The sequence below is a fragment of the Lontra canadensis genome, unplaced genomic scaffold, assembly GCF_010015895.1.
Source record: "Lontra canadensis isolate GAN:19392208 unplaced genomic scaffold, GSC_riverotter_1.0 scaffold15, whole genome shotgun sequence".
Lineage (NCBI taxonomy): Eukaryota > Metazoa > Chordata > Mammalia > Carnivora > Mustelidae > Lontra > Lontra canadensis.
In genome coordinates this window covers 16,272,714-16,297,828 of record NW_022631009.1, presented here as the reverse complement: position 1 = coordinate 16,297,828, position 25,115 = coordinate 16,272,714, and the positions used below count along the sequence as shown (strand labels likewise).

Below are 25,115 nucleotides of genomic sequence, written 5' to 3'. Positions count from 1 at the left end.
TGCTTAGCGAAATAAGTCAATCGGAGAAAGACAACTATCATATGATCTCCCTGATATGCGGGAGAAGAGATGCAACATGGAGGTTAAGGGGATAGGAGAAGAGTAAATGAAACAAGATGGGATTGGGAGGGAGACAAACCATAAATGACTCTTAATCTCACAAAACAAACTGAGGGTTGATGGGGGGAGGGGGGTTGGGGGGGTGGGGTTATGGACATTGGGGAGGGTATGTGCTCTGGTGAGTGCTGTGAAGTGTGTAAACCTGGCGATTCACAGACCTGTACCCCTGGGGATAAAAATATATGTTTATAAAAAATAAAATAAAAAAAAATTAATTTAATTTAAAATTTAAAATAAAATTAAAATGTCCATACTCAAGTTTAGTAGTTTTCTGCCCATGATTTATTCCAAAACCTTCTCTAGACTTTTACTCTGTACCTAATGGAAATCTATCCCAGTAAAAAAGTTTATACTTAAGATCAACAAACTGTGTCCTGACAGGACTGTCAAAATAGTAGCTTGATGTGGGTTAAGACTGCCCGTTTCTGCTGACTTTGCTATTTCTTAAATCATATTCTGACATTATGGACCTGACTGACAGGCTGTAGGACACGGGACGTGATTTACAAAGCAAATAATTATACAACCACCCATTCCACAGAGTTGGCAACACCGCCACCTAGTGGCTGAAATGAATACTGTAACTTTAAAATTGCAGTATTTTCTTTTTGAACCGCGGTGCTCTCTTATACTGAAATTATATTATTGGGGAAGGGGAGTGGGGAGAAGTAACCAGAGATGGTTGGTAGTAAGCCCTTCTTGGCTCCTATGTAAAACTGAGTTTACTCTCAACACAAGATACCAATGGATTACATTTTAAAAATGCATTTGACTTGCACAAAATTCTTCTTGAAACTACATGTAACAAGAAGCGATTTTGATAAAATTAATCTTAGTGTTAGTGAAAGACATGCCAAATCTAATTTCATCATTTTTATAATCCATATTTTAGAAGTTCAATCAGTTTCAGTTTAAAAAGAAAACAAAGAGCCAGGATGATTTATAAGACTATTTCTGATTTCCTGATCTTTAAAAGTGCGATGATATTAGCGCATCCTAGGAGGGTCTATTATATTTTATGGTTGGGGGGAGGGCGGGGGACTTTGGTTTTAAAATCTTAAACTAATTGTCATAAAAATACTATCTGGATAATTGCTTTAATAGCTCTAATACCCAAGGAGCTATGGGACAAATCAACTCAATTTGAATGAAATTGGTTGAGCACCCCCTGTGTACCCTGTGCCATCCTGATTCAGGTACTAAGAGGAGAGTGGAGATGCCTAAGAGATAAGCAGAAAGGAGGGCACAACTAGACATGCATAATGTGCGAGAAAACAGAAAGGATGCTAATGAGAAAGAAGGAAGGAAGACAAGCTATGGAAATGCAAGTACAATTTCTTTTTTGTAATAAAGGTAACTTCTTGTGATATTTATTTACTTATTTATTTATTCATTTTTAAAGATTTTATTCATTTATTTGACAGAGAGAAAGAGAACACAAACAGGGGGAGCACCAGGAAGAGGGAGAGGGAGAAACGGACTTCCTGCTGAGCAGAGGGTCCAGCTCAGCTCCCAGGACCCTGGGATTATGGCCTGAGCAGAAGGCAGACACTTAACCAACTGAGCCACCCAGGCACTCCCTCCCCTGCAACCTCACCCCCATGCAACCTTCTCATAAGCAAAGCAGGAACTGTGGACGATTTACTTCCCTCTTTAGCTACTACTGAGTTACAGGCGAGCTTCTCGCTCAGGAATTACCATCTCTCCTTGCATCTGCTATGACATTGGCTGCAGACTTGCTCATCACGTGCACGATGTAGAGAGGGCAGTTCACCGCACTGGCGATGGTGATGGCTCTCAGCGTGGCCTCTGCCTCCACTGCTTCCGGGCGGCACAGCTCATGGCCCTCGGGCCCTGTTATTCCCAAGGCCAGCATCTTCTTTGCTCCCTAAAAAGACAGTGGGAACAGACACATATGCAAGGAAGGTCTACTAATGACAAGTACCATTACCTTACTGTGAATTAAATACACAGCCAGGCTTTCAGACCTGTTAGGTGCAGAGGTCTGTGTGTGTGTATAGGTACAGTGTGTGTATTTGGCAAACATAATATTTTTTTCAAGATTTTACTTATTTATTTGACAGACAGAGATCACAAGTAGGCAGAGAGGCAGGTGGCAGGTGGCGGGGAGAAGCAGGCTCCTTGCTGAGCAGAGAGCCCGATGTGGGGCTGGATCCCAGGACCCTGGGACCATGACCTGAGCCGAAGGCAGAGGCTTTAACCCACTGAGCCACCCAGGTGCCCTGGCAAACATAAATTTAACACATAAACATAACACTTGGTATATGTTAGTTTTTCATTCACATATTTCATAATTAAATTATTTTCATTGAAAAGCTGGAAAAGATAGGAGGTTAATTCGAATCACATTCTTATTACTGGTTCAGTACAAAATAAAATAAAACCAAATATTTGAATTCCCAATATTGTTGAAGTGACTCATATGACATTATGTAAGCAGCTGTGCTTTTTACTGAATCATAGTCTTCACTGCCCTCTGTCCCATCCACTGAATGATATCAGAAGAGACATTTTCCTACTCCAGAATGTTATTTCTTCCTTACAAAAGAAGGAGGAAGTCAACACTTGGAGTGGGAAAATGGCCTGCTGGGTGTCACCTAGCTAGGAAGTGGAGAAGTCCACTTAAAGTCTGGTCTGCTTGAGTTTACAGCTCATGCTCGCTTCCCAGGATCCTGATTGCCTTCTGGCCACCCAGCCTCACTCTCCCTGACTTTAATGGGAGCTGAGCCTAGGGAGAGGAAAAAAAATCAGCTAATATAAAGGGTAAGAGACAGCTCTTTAAATCTTGCAGATAGTGTATCCTTTGGGCATTAATAATGGAACTCATATGAGAAATAAATACCATCTAGATTCCTCCAGAGCACATTTTAATACCCAGTTTCTGAAAAGAGTGGGACTTTAAGCAGCCCTTAACACCAAACTGCTTACATCATCAGATCCCACTCATGTCTGCACTTTGGCATTCTGAACCAGCAGGCAGAGCTACTAAAAAAAAAAAAAATAAAGTGCTGGGATACACCAAGAAAAGTATTTGTTTGAGAAACATGTTTGAGATCTGATAGCTGGTTTGATAAAGGAAAATCTTCACTCCAATGTCTATACCACCTGAATATGTCCATTCTCCCAGGGCATGGAATGAGTTCACCTACTTGGGCCCCATTGTCTTTAGCTCAAGCTACAGCCCTTTCATTCATGGTGAAGTTCTGGGGGGCAAATGCTCACCTCTGCAATCAGGTCTCCATTTTCTGCGTGGACCTGAGCAATCGCTCCGATTTCCTTGCACTGAGAGAAGGCAGCGTACAGCTCCTCATCCCTCACCATGTACAGGTCTTTATAGGCCATAAACATCTTGAAGGAGTTCACACCTTTGTCTTGGGCAAGGATTTTCATTTCTTCTTTTACCTAAAAGGGAATGACAGACACACACACACACACACACACACACACACAATGCCATGCTTTAATTTACAAAACAATGTCAGTATTCTCTTCAACCTTCAAAATGTTGCATTCAGAAGAGAATTAAGTAAAATAAGGACAAGAGTTAAAATCCTAAAAAAAAAAAAAAAAATGCAGTTAAAGCCCTGATCCTGCCCCCAGGCTAGACCTCAATTCACCTGGTGTTGTTGGTAAGATAATCTTAAATCATGAAAAAGTTCAGTTTCCCCCCAAAGTACTACATTTCTTCATTTGGACATAGAGTTCTTGGCATCTAGCTCCTGATGGGAAGAAATTATTTTAGAAAATGAAAACAATGTCACTTGGCAGCCACAGGAGCAATCAAGTCTCTAGGAGGACTTAGGAGGACTCAAAGCTAAAGCAAGGTAGGGCTTTGGGCTCAGATCTGAAAGCCCCAGGATGGGTGTTATGTCGGAGGAGGGAAGGGCGCCACTGAGCGGCCCGCAGCTCGAGGCAGGTGAGAGACTCTGAAGGGGTTGGAATCCTCAGGAGCCTTCAGGTGTGCCCAAGGTAAGAGCCAAACAAGGTCAAGTCACTACCTTTACAGGTCCAATTCAAGTCTCAATGAAAACTTAAAACTTCAAAGAAAAAATTGGTAGATTTGACCAAAGAAAGTTGTTTGAATTTCTATATGTTCATACACACACACACACACACACACATTCAACACGTGTTCTAGGCATAGGACGATTGCTCTTAGTTGTTGTCTGTCAATTTACTAAGAAAAAGTCTTGAACGTTCCAGGTGAAAAACACTACCAGCAGTTCAAACAGGAAACACAAATGATGAATAAACATGAAAAAAATGTTAACCTTTCTGCTGATTGAGAAGTGCAAAATAAAACAATGCAATCTTTTTCTAATGAATCAGTGATGTTAGTAGATGATTTTTTTCTTTTTTAAAGATTTTATTTATTTATTTGACACAGAGAGAGATCACAAGTATAGGCAGAGAGGCAGAGAGAGGGGGAAGCAGGTTCCCTGCTGAGCAGAGAGCCCCAGGAGGAGCTCAATCCCAGGACCCTGAGATCATGACCTGAGCCGAAGGCAGAGGCTTAACCCACTGAGCCACCCAGGCGCCCTGGCAGATGATTCTGTTCTATCAGAGTACTCCCTTCTGGCATTATTTACCCCCCTCCTATTCCTCTTACTTTTCTCTATCGTGCTTTATCACCTGGTATACTGCATATCTACTTTTTCAGGGCTTCCCCCACTAGAATTTCAGCCCCATGAGAGCAGGGGCTTTGCAGAGCTAGTCCACGGCCAAGTTTGAGAACAATGCTGGCTGCAGAATGGCCACCCGAAACAACACGATATATTGTGTTGTGGGTTTTTTGGTGGCTTTTTTTTTTTTTAACTTTTCTATAATTTCAAGTTTCTACCATGAGTCTGTTATTTTTATAGTAAAAAAAAAAAAAAAAAAAAAAAAAAAAAGCCTTAAACACTGTTAGCACATGCAGGTGCTGTGGCTTAGGCCTTGCCACTCTAAAAGTGTGGTACCTGAACCAGCAACATGGGCATCGCCTGGGAGTTGGCTGGAAATGCAGATTCTCAGGCCCTGCCCCAGCCCTGCTGCTATGGATTGACTTGTGCACCCCCTAAGGTTCATATGTTGAAGACCTAACCCCTAGTGCCTCAAAATGGGACCTTATTTGGAAAGGGAGGCGTCGCAGTTCACATCGGTGATGAGGAGGTTGTGAGGGGGACCCCAATCACATAAAAAGGGGACGCTGGACACAGACAGGCACACAGGAGAAGGCCAGGTGAAGACAAGGGTAGGGGCTGGGGAGGTGCTTCTACAAATCACAGAACATCCAAGATTACCTGCCAACCACGAGAAGCCGGGCAGAGGCCTGCACGGGACTCTCCCTCACAGGCCCCAGAAGCAAGCAACCCTTCCAATATCCTGATCTCAAACTTTGAGTCTCCAGGAAGGGCGAGACACTAGGTTTCTGTTGTTTAAGCCTCTCAGTCCGTACAACAGCCCTGGCAAACAGATATATTAACGGAACATAATCCGTGTTTTACCAATTTCACCAGGTAACCATTTGCGTATTGAAGTGTGAGAAACACTGGAAAAGGCAACATCTTCAACTTTGCTCTATGTTATAAAATAAGAGTGGGAGGAAGGCGAGAAGGAGGGAAGGAGGAAGGCAGGGAGAAAGGGGGAAAGCAAGAAGACCCTAAAAGCAGAAAAGAGATTAGATGCATCACTTACAATGGTGTTTTGGGAGAAAAAGTAACTTTTGCCATGGACTGTAAACCTTGCTATTATGTTTGAGAAACTATCAGTTAAAGATTAATTACTTGTTTTACGTTAATTTGGTGCCTGAAGTCCAACTTCTGGGGGTAAGTGCCAACATAAGTTACATGGTAACTTCAAATAAAGTCACCCTTGTGAACCCTTTCTGGTCAAAGGATTTCTGAATTAAGTCCAACATGGAAACACATGCTGGGAGTCGAAATTCAAGTAAAAATTTCTTCCAAAGAACGCATGCATGTTTTTTTATAAGCAGAAATAAATGTATTTTAACATCTCTCAAAACTATCTTTTCTATCTGAATTCTGTTGTCCTTTCTGCCACAGCCTAAATGGTTAGCAGATACGGAGGACTGGTTTCAGCTCTGCCATGAAACCATCCGATCCCGTGTTCATATTAGAGAACAGAGCAGGAAGGGCATCAGGTTAGCACACAGCTGGGAGTTAGCCTTCAAAACATGACTGGCCTGTCCCTTCTTTGTTCTTTCTCCAGATATTAAACATTTCTAATAAAAGTTCTACTCTGTGGAAAAATACTGTTTAAAAGAGCCTGGAGGTGTTAAAAATTGAGAAGTTCAGTACTTTTAAAAATTACAGCTAAAGATTTTACAATTCATGGATTACCGATGAGGAAAGGCTATTGTGAATGAGTATAAAGGATGTAGCCTATCATCTTTATATGCTTTAAATTTTTTTTTTTTTTTTTAGTTTTTCAAGTTGATAATACTTCACAGGATCCAAATTCAAAAGGTACAAAAAGAATATGCAAGGAAAAGTCGTCCCTCTAATTCTGACTTCCAGTCACCCAGGAAGCAACTGATATCATCAATTCCTTATGTTTTGACATGACCAGTTTCTTGATCTGGCACAGAGCAAGGACTAGGGAACTAAAAGGAAGAAGTGTTGTCCCTGCTCCCCCCGCCCAGGGCCGCCTCCCCCTCAGCCCCCCCACCGCCATCACGCTGTGGTTCACCTGGTCACTCCACCATGTCACCGCCACGTGAAGGCTGTAGTCGCAGCACACTTTGGGGTCAGCCCAGCTCCGCCAGGTCTCAAAGGCCTGGAGGAGGGAAGCACCCTTCTGAGGAATGGCGAAATCAATGATCATGGTGGTGCCTCCTGCCAGGGCAGCCTGGAATCACAAGAGGGTTTCAACAGGTTAGTGTCAATTTTCTAGCTGAGTCATTTATCTCCTTGATCGCTACGCATTTGCAAGCCCCAGGGAAAGCTTGAAGGGTCCAGGATATTGCACAGATGCTGCCTGTTTAGAAGACTCAGAGGGACATGGGGTACCTGGGTGGTTCAGTTGGTTAAGCGTCTGCCTTCGGCTCAGGTCACGATCTCAGGGTCCTGGGATCGAGCCTCATCCCCACCCCGGCTTCTGCATTCATTCATTCTCTCCCTCTCTCTCACAAATAAGTAAGTGAATCTTTAAAAATGAACAAATAAAAGACCCAGAAGGACATAAACAGACTTTCCATAAATTAAATTTGGAAGTACTGAAATTGTTGGAATTGCTTTGAAAAATGACATGCCTGATGAAAAGGAAATGGCTTTGGTCCAAACAATGCACTTGGACTGCAAGGTAAAACTGAGATGAAAAAATGGAGAAGGGGCACCTGGTTGGCTCAGTGGGTTAAAGTCTCTGCCTTCGGCTCAGCTCATGATCTCAGGGTCCTGGGATCGAGCCCCACATCGGGCTCTCTACTCAGCAGAAAGCCTGCTTCCTCCTCCTCTCTCTCTCTCTCTCTCTCTGCCTGCCTCTTTACCTACTTGTGATCTGTCAAATAAATAAATAAAATCTTTAAAAAAAATGGAGAAGACAGAAAACTTCTTCTTCTCTAGAAAATTATATTTGTTATTGTGAAGTCTCTTTTCATAAGTATCGGTCTTAGTGAATTGCATCTCTAGTGGCCCCATGCTCCACGCAGAATCCCGGGAGACTCACACAGTGCCTGCGTCACCTTCATTCCCCACAGTCAACTGGTGACCTTTGTCTTTCCTTAACTCCCAACTGGTCCCTCTAATCCGTCCCCACTGCTCTGGTCTTCCTTCAACCTCTTATCATTCTTCTCCATGATCTTTGTATCTCAAGTTTTGCTTCCACTCCGTCCAATACGAATTCCTTGAGGCAAGTAGAAGCACATTCCAAAGCACAAATGTGACCACTTGACTCCAAAGGTTAAAACTGAATGCTTCATACTGCCCCTGGAATGAAGTTGAGTCTTCTTAACACGGTCTACAGGGCCCCATGTGATCTGGTTCAACTTATATTTTCCTTGGTATATTATCGTATATGTTAACTTACGATTAATTTTAAAAGTAAGCTAAGTAAGTTCTTAATTAAGTGTCCTTGATGAATTACTGAAATTGATTTTACTTAAACTAAAATCACAAGGTATTAATGTGCTTTTAACTGTTGTGGCCAAACAAGGGTCTGTAGTCTGGAGGTGGAGATGGAAAAACAGAGCAGAAAGGGATGCTCATGCTGGGCACTGACCAAGGAGGCTGACTGACTCCAGGGCTGGAAGCTCAGAGTCCGTGCTTATCAGCTGGGAAGCCACCAGCCCCTCTCCTAGGTCCCTCTGCCTGTACACCCATCACCCTCCCTGCGAAGCTGTCCAGATACACGGAGACATCCCATGTCCCACCTGGTTTACTAGCTCTATTCTTGCTTACTTCAATAGATTTTTATTTTTTCTAAGTCACTTGGCCCCACTCCAGTTCTTTTTGCTCTCAAAAATTTCTTTATATAGGATCACATGCTTTGTCTCTACCTCTAGATAACATTGCCTTATTCCTGGCAAACAATACCTTTTTATGTTTCTTAAGAAATCCATATTGGTTCACTACAGTAAAGACAATACTAGGAAAAAAAAAATCCTCAGGCTCTGCATTTTTATTTAAATGCAGATTAATCTTCTTGCCTTCTTCCTTCTTAAAGTGTCTACCCAGTACATCACAGACATCCCTTGAGGACGAAGGGCATTTTTCTAATAGCACATGCTGTTAATTAAAGCGTTAGAAGAAAGTACGTTTTCAGTGTCTACTGAGCTACAAAATCAAGCTGAAAGAACTATTCTTTCCATTCATTCCATATTAAAAGTCTTCCACATTCAGGAGGTGGGCAAGCCAGATACACTGCTAATGGAAATAAAAAAAGATGGCACAACCACTTTGGAAAGCAGTTTTTCAGAGAGTTAAAACAAGGAGTTATCCAACCTCAGTTATCTGAGCCAGGAGGTCCAATCCTAGGCATGTAACCCAGACAAATGAAAACATATCCACACAGAAACCTGTACACCAATATTCAGAGCAGCATTATTCATTATAGTCCGAAAGTAGAAACAACTCAAATGCCCATGAACTGTCGCCTGGATAACAAAATGAGGTAGAGGAACGCTACGGAATCTTATTCAGCCCTAAGAAGGAAACACTGGCATGGGCTCTGGATGGAACTTGAACATGTTACACTGAGTGCAAGAAGCCAGTCACAGAGGATCACATGCTGATTCCATTTGTATGAAACCTCCAGAAGCAGCAAATCCACAGAGACTGTAAGTAGGGCAGTGGTGGCCTTGGGCTGGAAGGGTTGAGTTGAGATGACAGCTAATGGCGAACCTACTTTCTTTTTGGATAAAATGTTCTAACACTGATTGTGGTGATGGTTGCCCAATTCTAGGCATATACCAAAAACCACTCTTAAGATATAGCTTAAATGGCTGAATTGTGTTATATATGAATTATATCTTCATGAAACTGTTACCAATAAAAAAAAAAATGGTCTACCACATGTAAGCCACGACGTGGAGTGAGAGGGGGTGGGAAGGGCCACAGATAATCAGACAAAAGTTCTCCGCATGGGTCTGTAGTCTGGAGGTGGAGATGGAAATATGAATGAATCATTACAGTAAAATCATCAGTTTGTAGTAACGGGTGGCAAGTATACTCCTACAAGAACTGGCAGTATAGAAATTGCCAAGGGGAAGTAAAAATTGCTAAGCTTCTTAGATGAGGTCCCTGGGAAAGACCACCGGGAATTCAGAGGAGTGAAGAATACCAGACCAGACTAAGTGTAGATTTAAATTAGCATATGGACACACACGCCAAGTGGCCAACAGCGTAATGCTATCAAACGTGCAATGAGCACTTACTATGTGCCGAGAACAATTCTGATGTTCCAGATGCTCTAACTTTTGGACTCTTCTCATCAGATCTGCAGTAGGGAATATGATTAGCCCCATTTGGGAGCTGAGGAGACCCAGCAGAGCAATCTTACATAACTTGACCAAAGCGGGACCGGAACCAGGTCATCAGGTTCCAGAGCCCTGTGCTCTGAGGAACAGCCAACAGCACAGGGTCACTTTGAGGAAGGGCCCATGAGGAAAAGCCAGCAGCTTGGCAGAAGGTGGGAAAGGGCAGAACTCAGACCTAGACTAGGGTTGATTCAAAGCATTGGTTCCAACAAGAAGAAGGCTGTGCCATCCGCCTGGGCGACAGGACTCTATGAACAAATTCTAACTGTGATGACTGACCGTGGCAGAAGAGGGGACAGAGGAGGCAGCAGCTCTGGCATGGAGAGGCAGCAGGAGTGTGGTATGGAACACCCTGCGTGTGCGGTGCCTGGGCACACATCTGCTGTGTCTGTGCACAGAGACAAACACAGACCTGACACTGAAAAGCCATGAAGGGCAGGAGAAGGTTAGGGCAGTCACCTTGGAGAGGATGCCAGAGGGGTCCTGAGGGTACGGAGTGCTGCTGGTCTTCTCGCCAGACTGCAGATGTAATAGTCAAAGGGCCATATTCTAAAACGATAGCAGATCAAAATTCCTAGGGCTACAATTTGCAAGCTCCCAAATCAGGATTTATCGCACCTGCTCCGCCTCCCTAATTCCCTGGGAGCAGGAAAGGGACAGGAGAACTGCCACTCACCTCTCCTTTGTTTCTTTTTGTCCTGTTTCTCCTCCACGCCCTTCCTCCCTCTCCTCTGCTCAACACGGGAACACAGAAGCTCTACTGAATGGGAGAGGGTGTGGGCAGATGCACGGAAAACAAGCCAGGGGGGGGCATGAGCTACTCACCACCAGGGACCAGCTGCCAGCCACGGTCTGCACCCCAGCCTCCTCTGAGCCTCCTTCCTCCCCTTCATCTCCTGGTCCCTCTGGTTACCCAGGGTCCATTCACTCCTCAAAGTTATCTCAAATCCCCGGATATTATTTCAAGACCTAAGATGTCCCCTTCTTTCTATGGGATCTGGGGTGCCACATGCCAGAGCGGCGATCTGTAATCCCAAAGACAGTGATAGGAGACGTGTTCCTCCCAGGAGGTACTGACCTCTTCAAAGAAGAGCCTGTAAGTGCCCAGGCCTGGATTAAGCATGCTCTACCCATTAGATCATTTAACCAAGCCTTGCTGCAGTCTGGTGAGGTAGGGATGGTTTTTACTTCACAGCTGAAGATGTTGAGGCTCAGAGATGTCAAATGACCCCCATGTTACATGGAGGAGTGTGCAGCTCTGAGGGCTAAATCTTACTTTCAGCCTACTCTGGGCCTCAACCCTCTGCCCCTCTGCCATGTCTGGGATCTCATTTCCAGCCAGTTGCCCCAGGTCAGGGGTGAATCACTCCTCTGAGAAATGCAGAGGTCGATAAAGTAAATGCGGCACTCAGGAAATCAAATGCCTTCCAAAACAAAACAAATCCCACCGGACTGTCAACTGGAAAGTCACAAACAAAACACAGTCTCATACGGCTCAGTTGATGTTCATCACTGACAGTCACTACTGGAATAATGTGGCCCTAGAAGATTCATAAGGAAGGGCCCTGTATTAGGGCTTCTTCATGTCCATGCCCTGATGGGCCCTAGAAGATCTCCCTTATTCAGCAGACTGACTGGTCAGAACATCACCTCCCTAGCCCACCTCAGGTAGTTTCAGGATCTGTTTAACTGTTTTTTTATCATCAGACCCTTTTGGGTTCACTTCACAAACGATCTTCAGAGTTTACCTAACACTTGAGGAATGAGGAGAGTTAGGTAGGGGAGGGAGAACCAGTAAAGGGTGAGAATTTCTCTCATATTTCTGGGTGAACCTGAATTGTTTCCTTTGTTTTTTACTGCTGATTGACTTCATTCCACTTTTATTTGTCAGATAGCCAAATAAAATGTATTTACCTTATCTAATCTTGGCTCATAAATCAATTCTTTCAGCTCCTAATTACTTTGGCTGCTCTCCCTTGAAAAACCTTCCAATTTATCTAAAGCCTTCTTTTGGGGGGAGGAGAGCAAGTGCTGTTATCAGGTGCAAATGGGATAGAACATAAATTGAGATAAACAACCAACAGCAGGGTCACAATATTATATAACACAAGATTCTACTTAAGAATGTATTAGGTTGTAAATCATTATGGAAAGCAGCTCAAGCATCGTCCTCCTTTTGATGGGGTCACCAAATTTTCATTTCTAAGCTCATCCTTAAACAAGTGACTTGGTCTCATTATAATCAATCATAGGACCTGATCAGTGAACCCAAGTGAAGCAGAAAGAAATCCAAGAGGATATTTGAGCCTTAGGGAGAACCTCTGGACTGAATTCTCAGCTTTCTCATAGTTGCTAAGACTTATGAAAACAAACTTCATGATCTCAGTTTATGTTTCAACTCTGGAAGCACATTCGGCTTTGTAAAAGATGGTGCCTGCATTTGCCTGTCTCCTTGTGCCCTCCCCCACCTTGACTCTGACATATTAGCCACACCATCGTCCATCCAACTTTTCAAACCAGACTGAGGAGTCATCCTTGACATTTCTCTCTTTTCTCGACATCCCCAGATCCAACCCACTGGGAAGCCCAGCTCTTCCCCAACCCCCGTGGGCTGCCTTCTACATATTCCATGAATCTCTCTCCTTCCTGTGTTTTCACCTCTGCTGCCCAGCACTATCTACGTCCCCCAACTGGACTAAGGCAGTAGCTTCTTCACTGTCACCTTGTCCCCGGCCATGCTTGCCACTGCCCTTTGCTCTTAGGATGGAGAAGAGACAATTATTACACATCCCATAAGGCTAAACTTCAGCTGACCCTTCCAATTGCTCTTAAGTCACCTCCCTCCCAACCCATTCACCCCACTCCAGTGACATCGTCCCTACCTCTCCTTGGAGAGCTCTGAGCTCCTTTCTACCTCACTTAGAGAGATAAGAAGGAGCTTACTTCTGTTCTTCCCTCCCCAGTCTCTCTTCTACATGGGTCCAGTGACCTTAACCTTGGCTGCACACCAGCATCGTCTAGGGAAATTTATCCTATCTCTCAGAGATCCTGATTGGATGGATATAGTTTCATCTCTGTCTGTCTTGTGCCCACTACAGTGCCTGGTACATAAAGGTTCTTTAAATGTTTAAGGGAATGTTAAAAAAAAAAAAAATCACAGTCCCAAGATGGAATCACTTATGCTAGGCCAAGTCATCGAAACAGGGCTTAATACCTAATCAAACTGTCATTTCAACCTCCCTCAGAAATGTAGTCAGAAATTTTCTGGTTGGCACCAATGAGGTAATCCGTCACATGGGCCCTCTCCATCCCCCAAAGTAAGATGAGATCATCTGCATGATAAGACCCCATGTCTCTCCCCCTCGGGAAAACTGACCATTCATGGAACAATCCTTTCTTCTCTTTTGCCAGTGACTTTCCTGCCCCGCTCTCCTTCTTATAAAAACCGTCCGTTTTGTAAACTCCTTGGAGCTTCTTTCTACTTGCCAGAAGGGATGTTGCCTGGTTTCAGAATCACTTAATAAAGATAACAAGATCTTCAAGTTTACTCAACTGAATTTTTGTTCTTTAACGGGAGAAAGAAAGGGAGGGATCAATTAATTTCCCCCAATAGCTATAAGGTGGAGTGATTCTGATGGTTCACTTTTCCAACAGAAAATAAGAAAGCAGAGTAACTTGCATGTTAATGTAACATGTCATTTCTTCAAAATATTGCTAACCCTGACCATGTAATTTCCTGGTTCCTTCTAGGAAAAGGTTAACATGTAATGTATACTCTAAGAGTATAGGAAAACCAAGTAGTCAGTTTTGTCCAAAGCCTATTACCTAATCAGCGTTAGCCAGGATTGGTAATACAACAGATTGGAATCCATATTTGTCTCAAATGATTTTTTTTTTCAGATTGCAGTTTGTTTTACTTTAAACAACTTTTAAGGTCTTTGTTTTTACATGTGAACAGATCCCTAGAATTTGGGAACTCATGACCACCATGAAAACAACTTCTCTACTGGATGCAACAAAACATAACTGAAGACTTGAAGAGCCCTCCCTCAGTTTGTTACTTGACATGTGATAGGAAAAGCACAAAGTGGAAGTGAGCATTAGACTCTCAGTAGTTGCTAACTTATCACCCACATAACGTGCTCAGAAACAGCCTGAGATGCAGCAAGCCATTAGGACGGGGGACCTTGCCAAAGGGAAAATGCCAGACCTTAAGTTTTCACTCAAAAATAGTCACAGTCATCTAAATTAGTCCACAAGTCCAAAAGTCTACTGTATATACTTTATTATTAAAGCCAACATAAATTAGAGCCCCATGTGTCTCTAGCCTGTCTGCCATTGGGAACAAAGACCACCAAACAAAGTTTTGTTTGAGTTTTGAAACAAAGTTTTGAAACAAAGTTTTTCAACTGTAAGAGCCCAATCACAATGGCTACCACTTAGTGGGTTACCAAGAAATATTTGTTGACTGAAATAATATCACCCAACCATCAACTTGAACAATACTTAGTTTAGGATCATTCCATATTAGATGGCAGTGACAAGGTCCAGAGTATGCCACTGTGGCATAAAAATCTTTTTGAGCTGAAGGTATTTAAGAATAGCCACGCATGTGTGTGTGTGTGTGTGTGTGTGTGTGTGTGTGTGTGTGTGAACTTCCTTATCTGCCTAAAAGCAAAGCCTCCCCAAATAATTCAACTGTAATAAATCCCCTTCTGGAAGTTTCACCACCATGGCTCTTAACACCTGAGACTAGAAACCTGTACCATGCCTCAACAGACCTTGTCACAAACTCCCATGTCTCCCACCTATTCTCTTAGGAGCTCATGGATCTTTCCTAAAAGTCATTTGTTTTCCCATAAGTGCCCTTTCTACTCCCCTGCTTCTCTTATTAAGAAGTCATTTATTGGGGCGCCTGGGTGGCTCAGTGTGTTAAAGCCTCTGCCTTCAGCTCAGGTCATGATCCCAGGCTCCTGGGATCGAGCCCCACATGGGGCTCTCTGCTCAGCAGGGAGTCTGCTTCCCTTCCTCTCTCTCTGCCTGCCTCTGCCTACTTGTGATCTCTGTCTGTCAAATAAATAAATAAAAATCTTAAAAAAAAAAAAAAAGAAGAAGTCATTTATTTTCCCATACATGCCCTTCTCCCCCTTCCTCTCCCCCATTAGGGTGGCATATAAACCTCAAATTTTAATTGTCCCTTGAGTCACATTTTTCTGTGAACTCACAGGTGTGTGAAATTTAAAGACCTGTCTTTTCTCTTGTTAATCTGTCTTTTGTATGTTAATTTGCATGCCTCAGTAACCAAACCTAAGAGGCTATAGGAAAACCTTTTTCCTCCCAAGAGTAGCATCATGAAAACCTTGATTTCTACACCACCTTTTTTGGACATTAAAAACACCTGGCCCAGGCAAATGAGGGAGGGAACAAGCAGTGGAACCGAAAAACACAGAGAACTCAAGTATGAAAACTGAAAGAAGACGCCCCAGATTTTGTAAAGTTCAGTGAGAGAATTCCTAGCAGACGACATCCTCAGTAGGACCCTACTTAATATCAAGTTGTTTCAAATTAACCTTGGAGGTTTTTTTTTTTTTCTTCCTCTGATGAGTGCAAAGATTAACTCTGTAATCAGTAAAGAGCCCCTCGAGGAAATCGAAGAATTATAAACTCTTAGAGTTGGAACAGGCAAACTATTAGCACAACAAGAACATTCAAAACTCAGCTTCACCAGTAAGGGAAGAAATGCTTGTTTAAAAACATTAAGAAATTCTATGTTTTTCCAATTAAATTGGTGCTGATTTTTTTTTTTAAGGCAGTAGCTACAATTAGCCAGGATTCAGTGAAATGAGGATTATAATGTATTGCTCATGGGAGCACAAAAGAGGCTGAATGTATGTATTAAACTCTTTCAAGACTGATCTAATACTCTTCGGTCCCATCATGTCACCCTAAGGGGTGATTTCTAAGTCAATTATCAAGAATCTATGCAATAATTTTTGTCCCAACATTGTTATACAAACAAACAAAACAAAACAAACAAAAAAACCCCAAAAAACCTGGAAACCAAAACAACCAAAAAACTTGGAAACCATCAAAATGTCCACCACTGAGAAGATGGGAGGAGGAGCTATTAACAGTTTGTGAAACTGGTTGAAAAAATGGGTAGCACATTAGGAAGGAAGGATGGAAGAATGAATTTGGTTTGGAAAACCCTGAGTTCAAAGTGCTTGTGGGACAACCAGGTTATGATATCCTCAGACAGGCAGAAATAATAGCCTGATGCACAGAGACACCAAAACCAGAGAGAAATCTCTGAGACTCAACCTCGGCGAGGACAACGGGGCCATGGAAATCACGTTCTCCAATGATAGTCAAGGTCCCGGACAAATGTGTGATGAACAAGGCTATCTCTGAAGAGTATGCAAAATTTAGCAGAAAATGTTTATATGCCCCCCAGAAAGAAAAGCATGAAAATATAAGAAGCAAAATGTTAAAATGTTTAAGAATGTTAAAATATATGATTTAAATATTATTTTCTTTATATGCAACTGCATTTTCCTTTTTAAAAAAAGGAAACTAATATATATTGAGCAACTGTAATGCTCCAGCATTTTCCTATAGGTCTGGATAATGAATAGTATATATTGTTTCCATGACTGCCAACATTAATTGAAGTTGTTCTTCTGACAGATGCGTCATTATATAGACAAGATAATGTTAACCCTGAGAGAAGAAGTGACTTGCCCAAGGTCACACAGTCAGCCCACACAGCCTCTGAAGCCCAGCCCGGAGCTCCTGCAAGGAACAGAGAAAGGGATTTAGCTTGCGATCAAGTTTTCACAAGTGCAGTTCTCCTACAAGGTGAAGAAATTCTATAAATATGCCACAAATGCATGCTTAATCACATACCTTCCACTGCCCTATTATAAGTAATCATCTTGATGGCACTTTACCAAAAAGCTCCAGAGTAAAGTGTAATTTCCTTTCTTGATAATTTTGAAGACTTTTTGTCCTATACACAAAAAAAGTATTCTGTGTGTTTTCCCAAGAAGGATGCTGCCAGATTTTTAATGTGAGCCCATCTACTCCAAGCTGCATGTATTCTGAATATTAATAAATATATATTTGAAAACTAGCTGAGCTTTTGTAATTTACTCTCTTATCACAGGATGTAGCAAAAACAAAGTCATAATTCCTTCAACTATATCTAATTCACAATTTCCATTTGAATAAAAAATCTCATTGTTTTTCCTCATGGATATTGAATTATTGGAAGACGACTGTACATCTAGTATAGACCAACAAGATGAAATATGATTTCCTTAAGGCATAACACTATTTCTATTAGTTACATCAGAGAGAAAGCTTTTACCTGTAATTAAGTAAATCAATTACAGGCTTCAACTCAACCTCTGCCATAAATGAGATTTATAAAATATGTTAACCTTTGGTTGACCTGTGTATTTCATTTCTTAAACTGGACGACATCACAATCTGGTGATCAATAAATAGAATATCACAAACACTATCCTTTCTACGTGTCAGATGTTATAGATGATCAGCCTGGGGCTTGCAGAAAGCCAACGCTTAGAACCCACCTCCTGGAAGCATCATATATCATTTTTCCTTTAAAGCTTTCTGTATGTAAGGTACCCATATCTGTATCCTTAGAGATGATGTGGCCATAAATGTATGTACAAATGCCTCACAAAGCTGACACCTGAGATGTGTGTTTGTTTTGATAACCTTAACTGCCTCTAGCTTTAGAAGGGGAAGGGCTACTGCATTCCTTAAGGATGACTGCTCAATTTTGCAACTTACCCAGTATTTTCATCCCATCATCTACCCCTGGGACAAATCGAAACATCACACGTTTCCCCAATGGTTTCAGAAAGGAAGAGAGCCTGATAGGTAGGAGCTGTACCAATGGTGGGCAGTAAGGAATTTGAAGAGGCACTTGGTCACTTACTGGTGTGTGACCTTAGGCAGGTGACTTACATTTCAGTTTCCTCAACTGCAAAAGGAGATAATGGCCCCTGAGAGTGTGGGTAGATGAACAGTTTAGTCCAGTGCCTAGCAGTGGTGAGGGCTGGATAAAATAAATGTTACATTTCAAGTGTAATCTACAGCACCATTAGCATGTACAAAAGTCTTCTTTGTTTCTATTTCCATGAACTAGAAGCTCAACCAACATTGCCTTGGGGATTATTGCAAAGATTCTATAAAAGAGGACAAGGTGACTCCATAATGGTCTCCTTTCAGAACTCAGGCCAATACTTTAATGATCACATTTATCTGTACTTACCCATCTAGTTCCCTTTTATGGAGTCTCCTCTGTTTATGGGTGCAGGAGAGGTTATCTCCTGGGATCCAACCAGTATTGAAGTAGACTTTTGTAACTCAGTGTCTTTGTGAGTACTGTTTAATGTTCAACTGAATTTAGCCTTTCCTAAATCTTTGACCTTAACATCTCTGAGTATATTGTTTAATTAAGACCGAAAGCTCATGAAGAACATGTTTTTTAATCGTTCAACAACCTTTAAGTCTGGAAATACCTAGAGAATCAGGGGGTGGTTAAGTTCTTTCAAATGTTGATGACTATACTACTATAATAAGCTTCAAAGACCCGCCTAGAATTGTAAATCTCATGCTAGGAATCCCTGAATAGCCAAAGAACAACAGATAGAAGACTAAGAACCACCTTTCAGGGCCTTGGGGGCACACACAGATAATCTTGAGAAAACGAAGGAAATGTTCTTCCTCTAGAACATTCCAACCAGCTTCCTGGCTGCATCTCTAGAACCCGGATGAGAAAAAGGGAGATGATGAAAGGCAGTGATGCTAGTGGGCCTGGCAACTGATAGCCAGAAGGAGCAGCTTTGTACCTGGCAAATGGGGGCATCATAGTGATGAGGGACCAGGAGGCTGGCTGAGGACAAAGCAAAAGCTGGCACCTTGCACCCCCCTCCACCCCCTCCCCTTGGTAATATGTATGACATTCCTCAGACACTTCTGGCTGCCATAAGTGAGAAACAAATAGTTAACTTGCAGAGATCACAATCCTGCAAGGCAGGATTCTCCCTCGGTTTACAAATGTCCTTGAGATTTACAACAAAGAAGTTACCTTATCAATAGCCCAATTTCCAAAGGCACATAACTCAGTTCCCCAAGCCCTAATGTCGCCCTCCCCTCCATTAAAACTGAAGGAGGCTGAGGCAGAAGGAAAAGTAAATAAAGTTAAATTTCTTTTAAACCTAAATCTCACTAACATGGACGCTTGATAGCAGGAATGTAACATTCCACCAGGAGACTCCCAATTGTCTTTATGTTAGTGCCTCATTAGAGGGAAAGCGGCCTAGGCTTGATAGTAATCAGGCCTTCAATATCCTGACAGTCTTCTTTACCCCAATAGCCTTTCTGAACACCCCTTTGTCCTCACCTACTCAACTTCTGTGTATATAACCAGCCACTCCTCACATCCCCGGGGCAGCATCTCCGTCTGCCCATGGGTCCTGTCCCCGTGCTCTAATAAACCACCTTCTTGCACCAAAGACGTCTTAAGAATTCTTTCTTAGCCGTTGGCTCCGAACCTCACCCCACCGAACCTCACCTAGGTTCTAGAACTTCATCAGTAGGAGTGCCCCGCCATCAGCAAAGTACTTTGTTAATGATGAACCTGGATAACAGAAAGTGTGTCTACTATAACTGCAAACAACAGGTCACAAAATTTTATATACAGGTATACACACATACACAATCATACATACATGCATAATACAATCTCAATTAGGTAAAATAAGGCATATTAGAAAGCATAAAAGCAATACACCAAAACAGCTGTCATGGTGTTGAGATTACGGATAATATTTTTTTCCAATTTTGTATGATCATGTATTGCTTTTATATCTGAAAATTTTATCTAAAATGTAAAAAATAAGTTCACTGAATTTTAGGAAATTTTACTTTTTAACAAAAGGGTAACATGCATATTCGATTTTCACAACAGATAATGATACATCCTACAAAAGACTTTGACCACTGCCCTGATGGGAAAGGTTAATAATTAGTAACTAGGAGTAAGTTTTCCAAATCTTGATGTGAGCAGCCCGCCCCAGATCCCTCTCTCTGGGTCAGATGATTCTTCTATTAAACATACTTCTCAATCATAGATGACTGAGAAATGTGGAGGGGTGTGTGTGTGAAGAGAATAAAACTATTTGAGAGAAGTTAGTAAGGCAAAGGAACTACAGTCCATACCGCTGTGAAAGCCTGCACGACTAAGTAGCCTCATCTGTTTCGCACACAAGTGTTTAGGCTTTAAGGAGAGCAGTACTTTCACTCTGGAAAGAGCTCTTTCCTCAAGCCTCAAGCCTCAACGCAAGCCTCAAGGAGGCTGTGGGTCGGGCTTCAGCCAAAGCGCTGAGTGGGGTTTTGACTTTATGGAGCTGTAAGGCAGTCGGGTTCATCTCCAGATCTCGTTTTCAGGAGCTCTGGAGAAACGTTTAAGGTTCTTTTCATAGATCAGAGCCTCTCGGCCTTTGTGTCTAGAGAAACCCAAGCCTCTCCCCCTTGGGTTTGGTAACTGACACTCCCGCACCATCAGCCCAGCTGCGGGGGCTCAAGCAGCGGGAATCGGATCTCTATTTGATGGTCCCTGGGCAAGCCCGTTAAGAAGAGATGGGGCCAGCTTGCCTTGGGGCCAGTGTGAGTGCTCCGAGACCATGCTGGGATATTTCTCTTCTAAATTCTGGTCACGGCTGTGTCTTTTCTACTGGAGGGTGGGGGCAAAGACTGTGGTCACGGTGGGCTTCCAGTCTGCCCAGACTTACCGCGATCCAGCGCACGCTGTGAACTTGGAAGTCAGGGCAGTAAGCACTGGGTGAATGGGTTTTTCCTTTGGTTTTGGCCGGGGAAGGGACACGGGGAGAAAATGGCTGGGAGCGCCCACAAAACCAAAAGATTCTACAGGTATTATGAAAGACTTGTGGACTTCCACAGAATAGTGACAATGGGGAGGAGAGTGCGGGGGAGCCCAGAGCGCGCAGCAATGAGGGTGAGGAGCCAGGTCGCCTTAAACTTGTCGATGACCCTAAGGGAGGAGCCGAGGCTGTCTGGCTCGGCCTGAGCTGGGCTGATGCCGCGAGAAGGGGCGCCTGGAAGAGCGCGCGCGGGGGGCGGGGGTCAAGACCGGCTCCCCAGCCGTCGATCGCTGCGGCCGGGCTCGCTCCCGCCCCTCGGCTCCTCCACGTGGCACAGGCGGCGCCCCGGGAGCGCGGCGGCAGCGGGCGCGGGGCTGGGCGGTGCGGAGAGGCGGGCGCGGCGGCGCGGGTACCTTGGTGCCCTGGTAGAAGTCGTCCACGGACCGCGAGCCCATGAAGGGGAACTGCATGTGCGTGTGCGTGTCGATGCCGCCGGGCAGGACCAGCTTGCCCGCCGCGTCGAGGACCCGCAGGCCGGCGGGAGCGCCCCCGGGGGGCAGCAGGTCGCGCCCGATCGCCCGCACCGCGCCGTCCTCCACCAGCACGTCGGCCACCTGCGAGAGGTCGTCGTTGACCACGCGCCCCCCGCGGATCAGGAGCCGCGACGGTGCCGCCATGGCGGGGGGTTGCGGGGTAGGTGCGCCCTCAAGGTCCTCGAGGACGGTCGGCACCCTGGGCTCCCGCTCCCGCTCCGAAGCGCGGACGAGCGCGCAGCCTCGCGCCCCCGCCGGTTTATAGACTGGCGCTGGCGGACTCCACCCCGGGAGGGCTGGGCTGGCGCCCGCGGGCTCAGACAGGCCAGGTCCGCACCGCTCCCGTCCTGGGGTGCTGCGCCCGGAGCCCGGGGGTCTGAGCGGTCGGAAGCCAAAGTCTTGGAGTGTAAACGTCTGTTCTCCTTCATAAGAAAATGCGCTTTGCGGGGGAGGAAATCCACCTTATCTCTTACTTTGAAGACGTATGTGTCCGTCCCAAGACAGACAGACAGACAGACAGACACACACACACACACACACACACACACAGAAACCCCTACAGCAACAATGATAATACCCACGCCAGAAAGAACCGCTTGATCTGGATTTCCTTGTAAAAATATTCTTTATATGAGGAGCAAATCATCCCACAAATCAGTCATCGGCAGACACAGTGTAAAAGCTCAGAGTGAAAACATTGAATCTATTTGAAACTAAAGCGGTTTGATACCAACTCTTCTCCAGGTTTTAATGCTGCAGTGCAGACCAGCAAGGTCTTCATGGAAAACAGCAGGTAATGTAATTCTAAAGATCTGGGTTTTTCCTCAGGTTTTTCCTTTTTCTTTTTTTGACTGGCTTAGAGATCTTCAGTTAAATCTTTCAACGTCTTGAGTCCTCAGTTTTCTCATACATAAATCTGAGATAATACTTCTCAGACCCTCTTTGAGGAGCAGATAACGTGATGGTTGTGAATGTACCTTAATAAAATGGGAAATACCATACAAACTTATTTAACAAATACTGGCTTTGTAGGAACTGACCATTGGAGTGGAGGGGTGATTAGCTAGAGGGTTAAGTGTTAAAGAAAAATGACATTCTTATCCTCAGGAGCCAAGAGCCGACGGTGACACACATAGACATTTCAGTATATGATGAAATATATAAAATAGAAAATTCTACCTTTGAGAGAGGATCAAGAGTTTAGAGGAAAGGGAAAGTGTACTTTGTCTTGAAGAAAATTAGATATCAAAGATTCACAAAGTGATATTTGAACCAGGGCAGAGAGGACATGGACATAAATAGAAGACGGGTTGGAAGAAGAATGGCATTCTAGGTGGTGGGAACAGAGTACGCAAAGGCTTGGGGAGGTGACGGCAGATGAAGTCTGATAGAACCGGTGATGGGTTCAGGGATAGGCACGTGTCCCAAGCTGACTGACTGTGCCCAATGAGAGCGGATCTTCTGTTAGGTAGAACAGATGGAGAGCTTGCTCCTTCTTGCTGGACTTGAACCTGAAAGACTATAAACAAGAGGCTTCTGGGAGCCATGCAGACCACATGGCTCTTAAGTGAACAGAGCCAACATGGAGGACATAAAGGAGAGATGGAGAGAGGCTGGGTTCTCACATTCTTGAAGCTTCTGAAACTATCCATGCTTCAAGTCCTCTCCTCTAGACTTTCTCCTGTTTGTGGAAGTGGGTTTACTTTGGGTCTTCTGTTACTTTTAATAGCTGACAGAGGCTGGGAAGACAACTTTGAGTTTGGAGACGAGGCAGTTCCATGTGAATTCAGGGATGTCATTTTCAATAATGGAATGCAAGATATCGCCAAATTTCCTCAACTCTCAGATTACACACACATCAAAATGATTAAAAATTAGAAAGCCTCAGTGATTTCAAATTCCAGATTTGGTCATCAAGCCAGGAACAAGAAATCCATAAACGTAATACAGATTATTATCAAAAGAGTGTTGGGTAAGGGTGGAAGGAATAATTATAAATGTAATGAAACTCCTACAAGTCTTTCAAATAACACACTACCCTAGGAAAATAGGATGCGATGTGAGGGCGGTTACAACGTCCTTTCTGATATTGTCTGGGTGAGTGATTTCAAAAGGTTTCTTTATTTTAGATGCATGAGGTCATGAAATGCCCTGCAACACAATCCAAAACAAACTTTCCATGAACTCAAACTTTTGTCAGAAAAGAGGTTTGTAGAATGTCACTGAAGGAGGAGGATATATGGCTCATTGAGATTCACTGAGCTCAACACAAGAGAGAGCCGGGAAGTTTAAGGAGAAGCGTTGTTAGCTTGTAGAAAGAGTTAGCTCCCTTTCTGGTGGGACATCCATGTCCCACACCAGCTCACTGGGCAGGAGGAGCCTGGGCAAGCATTCTCCTTGGAGAGAGCATGTCCTCGGAGTAACCCTGCCTCTCTTGGCTTCGTCCTGTTCACCTGCCTCCTCCCTCAGAGGTCTACAGTGGACAAGGATTTGGGAGACAGACAGGATGTTGGTGGGAAGCAAGACTGCCATTTTGCATTCCTCCTGCTGGGAAAGAGTCAGGTTGATTGACTCACAGAACAAAGTGTGTCTGAGAGCAAATTACTCCTCAGAGGACGAACTGACATTCAAAGGATTTCAGAGATTGATGCTTAACCACAGAAACCCTCCCTGACTTATGGTTTAAAGGGGCAGCAAGGTAGAGGAGAAAATAGTGACTTCCTTCACTGAGTCCTTGTGTTTATGGGGAAACAAATCCACTGGGCCCAGTGGTATCTAAGTCCTCAGCTAACCTGAGGTCCAGGAGTTTGCTTTCCTATTCTTCTAACCTGTCCCGCTCCTGCTCTAGGCCCCTGTGGTCTTAAGCCATTGTCCACGGGCAGTGAGTGTGTGCCGGCAACACCAAAGAAAGGACAGGACAGAACTGGGCATCTCCAGAAAGCGTGCCCCAGCCAGGGTCTGCAGGAATCCCCAGTTCCCTGTCCCACCCTGGGATCCAAGTCCCTGGCAGGACAATGAGGTTATAGCTCAGTGATCGAAGAGGTAAGTAGGTAGCATGGACAGGTCAAAATAGAAGAAAATCAACTGAGGAATTGGAATTAGGAGTCTAATCTTGGCTCTGATGATGATGACGAGCTTGGTTGAGTCCCTTACTCTCCAGGCTTCTGTTTCTTCAACTGAAAAACAAGGAGTTAGCTTAACAGGACCCACACTCTGTGCTTTTATTTATTTATTTATTTTTAAAGATTCTATCCATCTACCCGACAGACAGAGATCACAAGCAGGCAGAGAGGCAGGCAGAGAGAGAGAGAGAGGAGGAAGCAGTCTCCCCGCTAAGCAGAGAGCCCAATGTGGGGCTTGATCCCAGGACCCTGGGACCATGACCTGAGCCGAAGGCAGAGGCTTTACCACCGAGCCACCCAGGCGCCCCCCGCTCTGTGCTTTTAGAGTTTTGTGATTTTGTGAACAGGGACAGAAGCTCACCCAGAGAGGGCCCTGCAGAGCCCTAGAGTTCAGTCCTTCTCGGGTCAAGGCGTGTGACTTGGAGACCCA

General features: G+C 44.0%; 1 protein-coding gene across 1 annotated transcript in view; it reads right to left on the bottom strand.

The window, feature by feature from the left end:
* Positions 1 to 21,738, bottom strand: part of DPYS (dihydropyrimidinase) — an 81,895-nt gene extending 60,157 nt beyond the window's left edge. Inside the window, exons 1-4 of the mRNA XM_032858494.1 lie at positions 21,444 to 21,738; positions 6,832 to 6,990; positions 3,364 to 3,543; positions 1,819 to 2,008 (exon numbers count right to left, since the gene is read on the bottom strand). Coding sequence (XP_032714385.1) covers positions 1,819 to 2,008; positions 3,364 to 3,543; positions 6,832 to 6,990; positions 21,444 to 21,707 — 793 coding nt within the window. The 5' untranslated portion in view covers positions 21,708 to 21,738. The remainder of the gene's footprint in view (positions 1 to 1,818; positions 2,009 to 3,363; positions 3,544 to 6,831; positions 6,991 to 21,443) is intronic.
* Between the last annotated feature and the right edge of the window lie 3,377 nt (positions 21,739 to 25,115).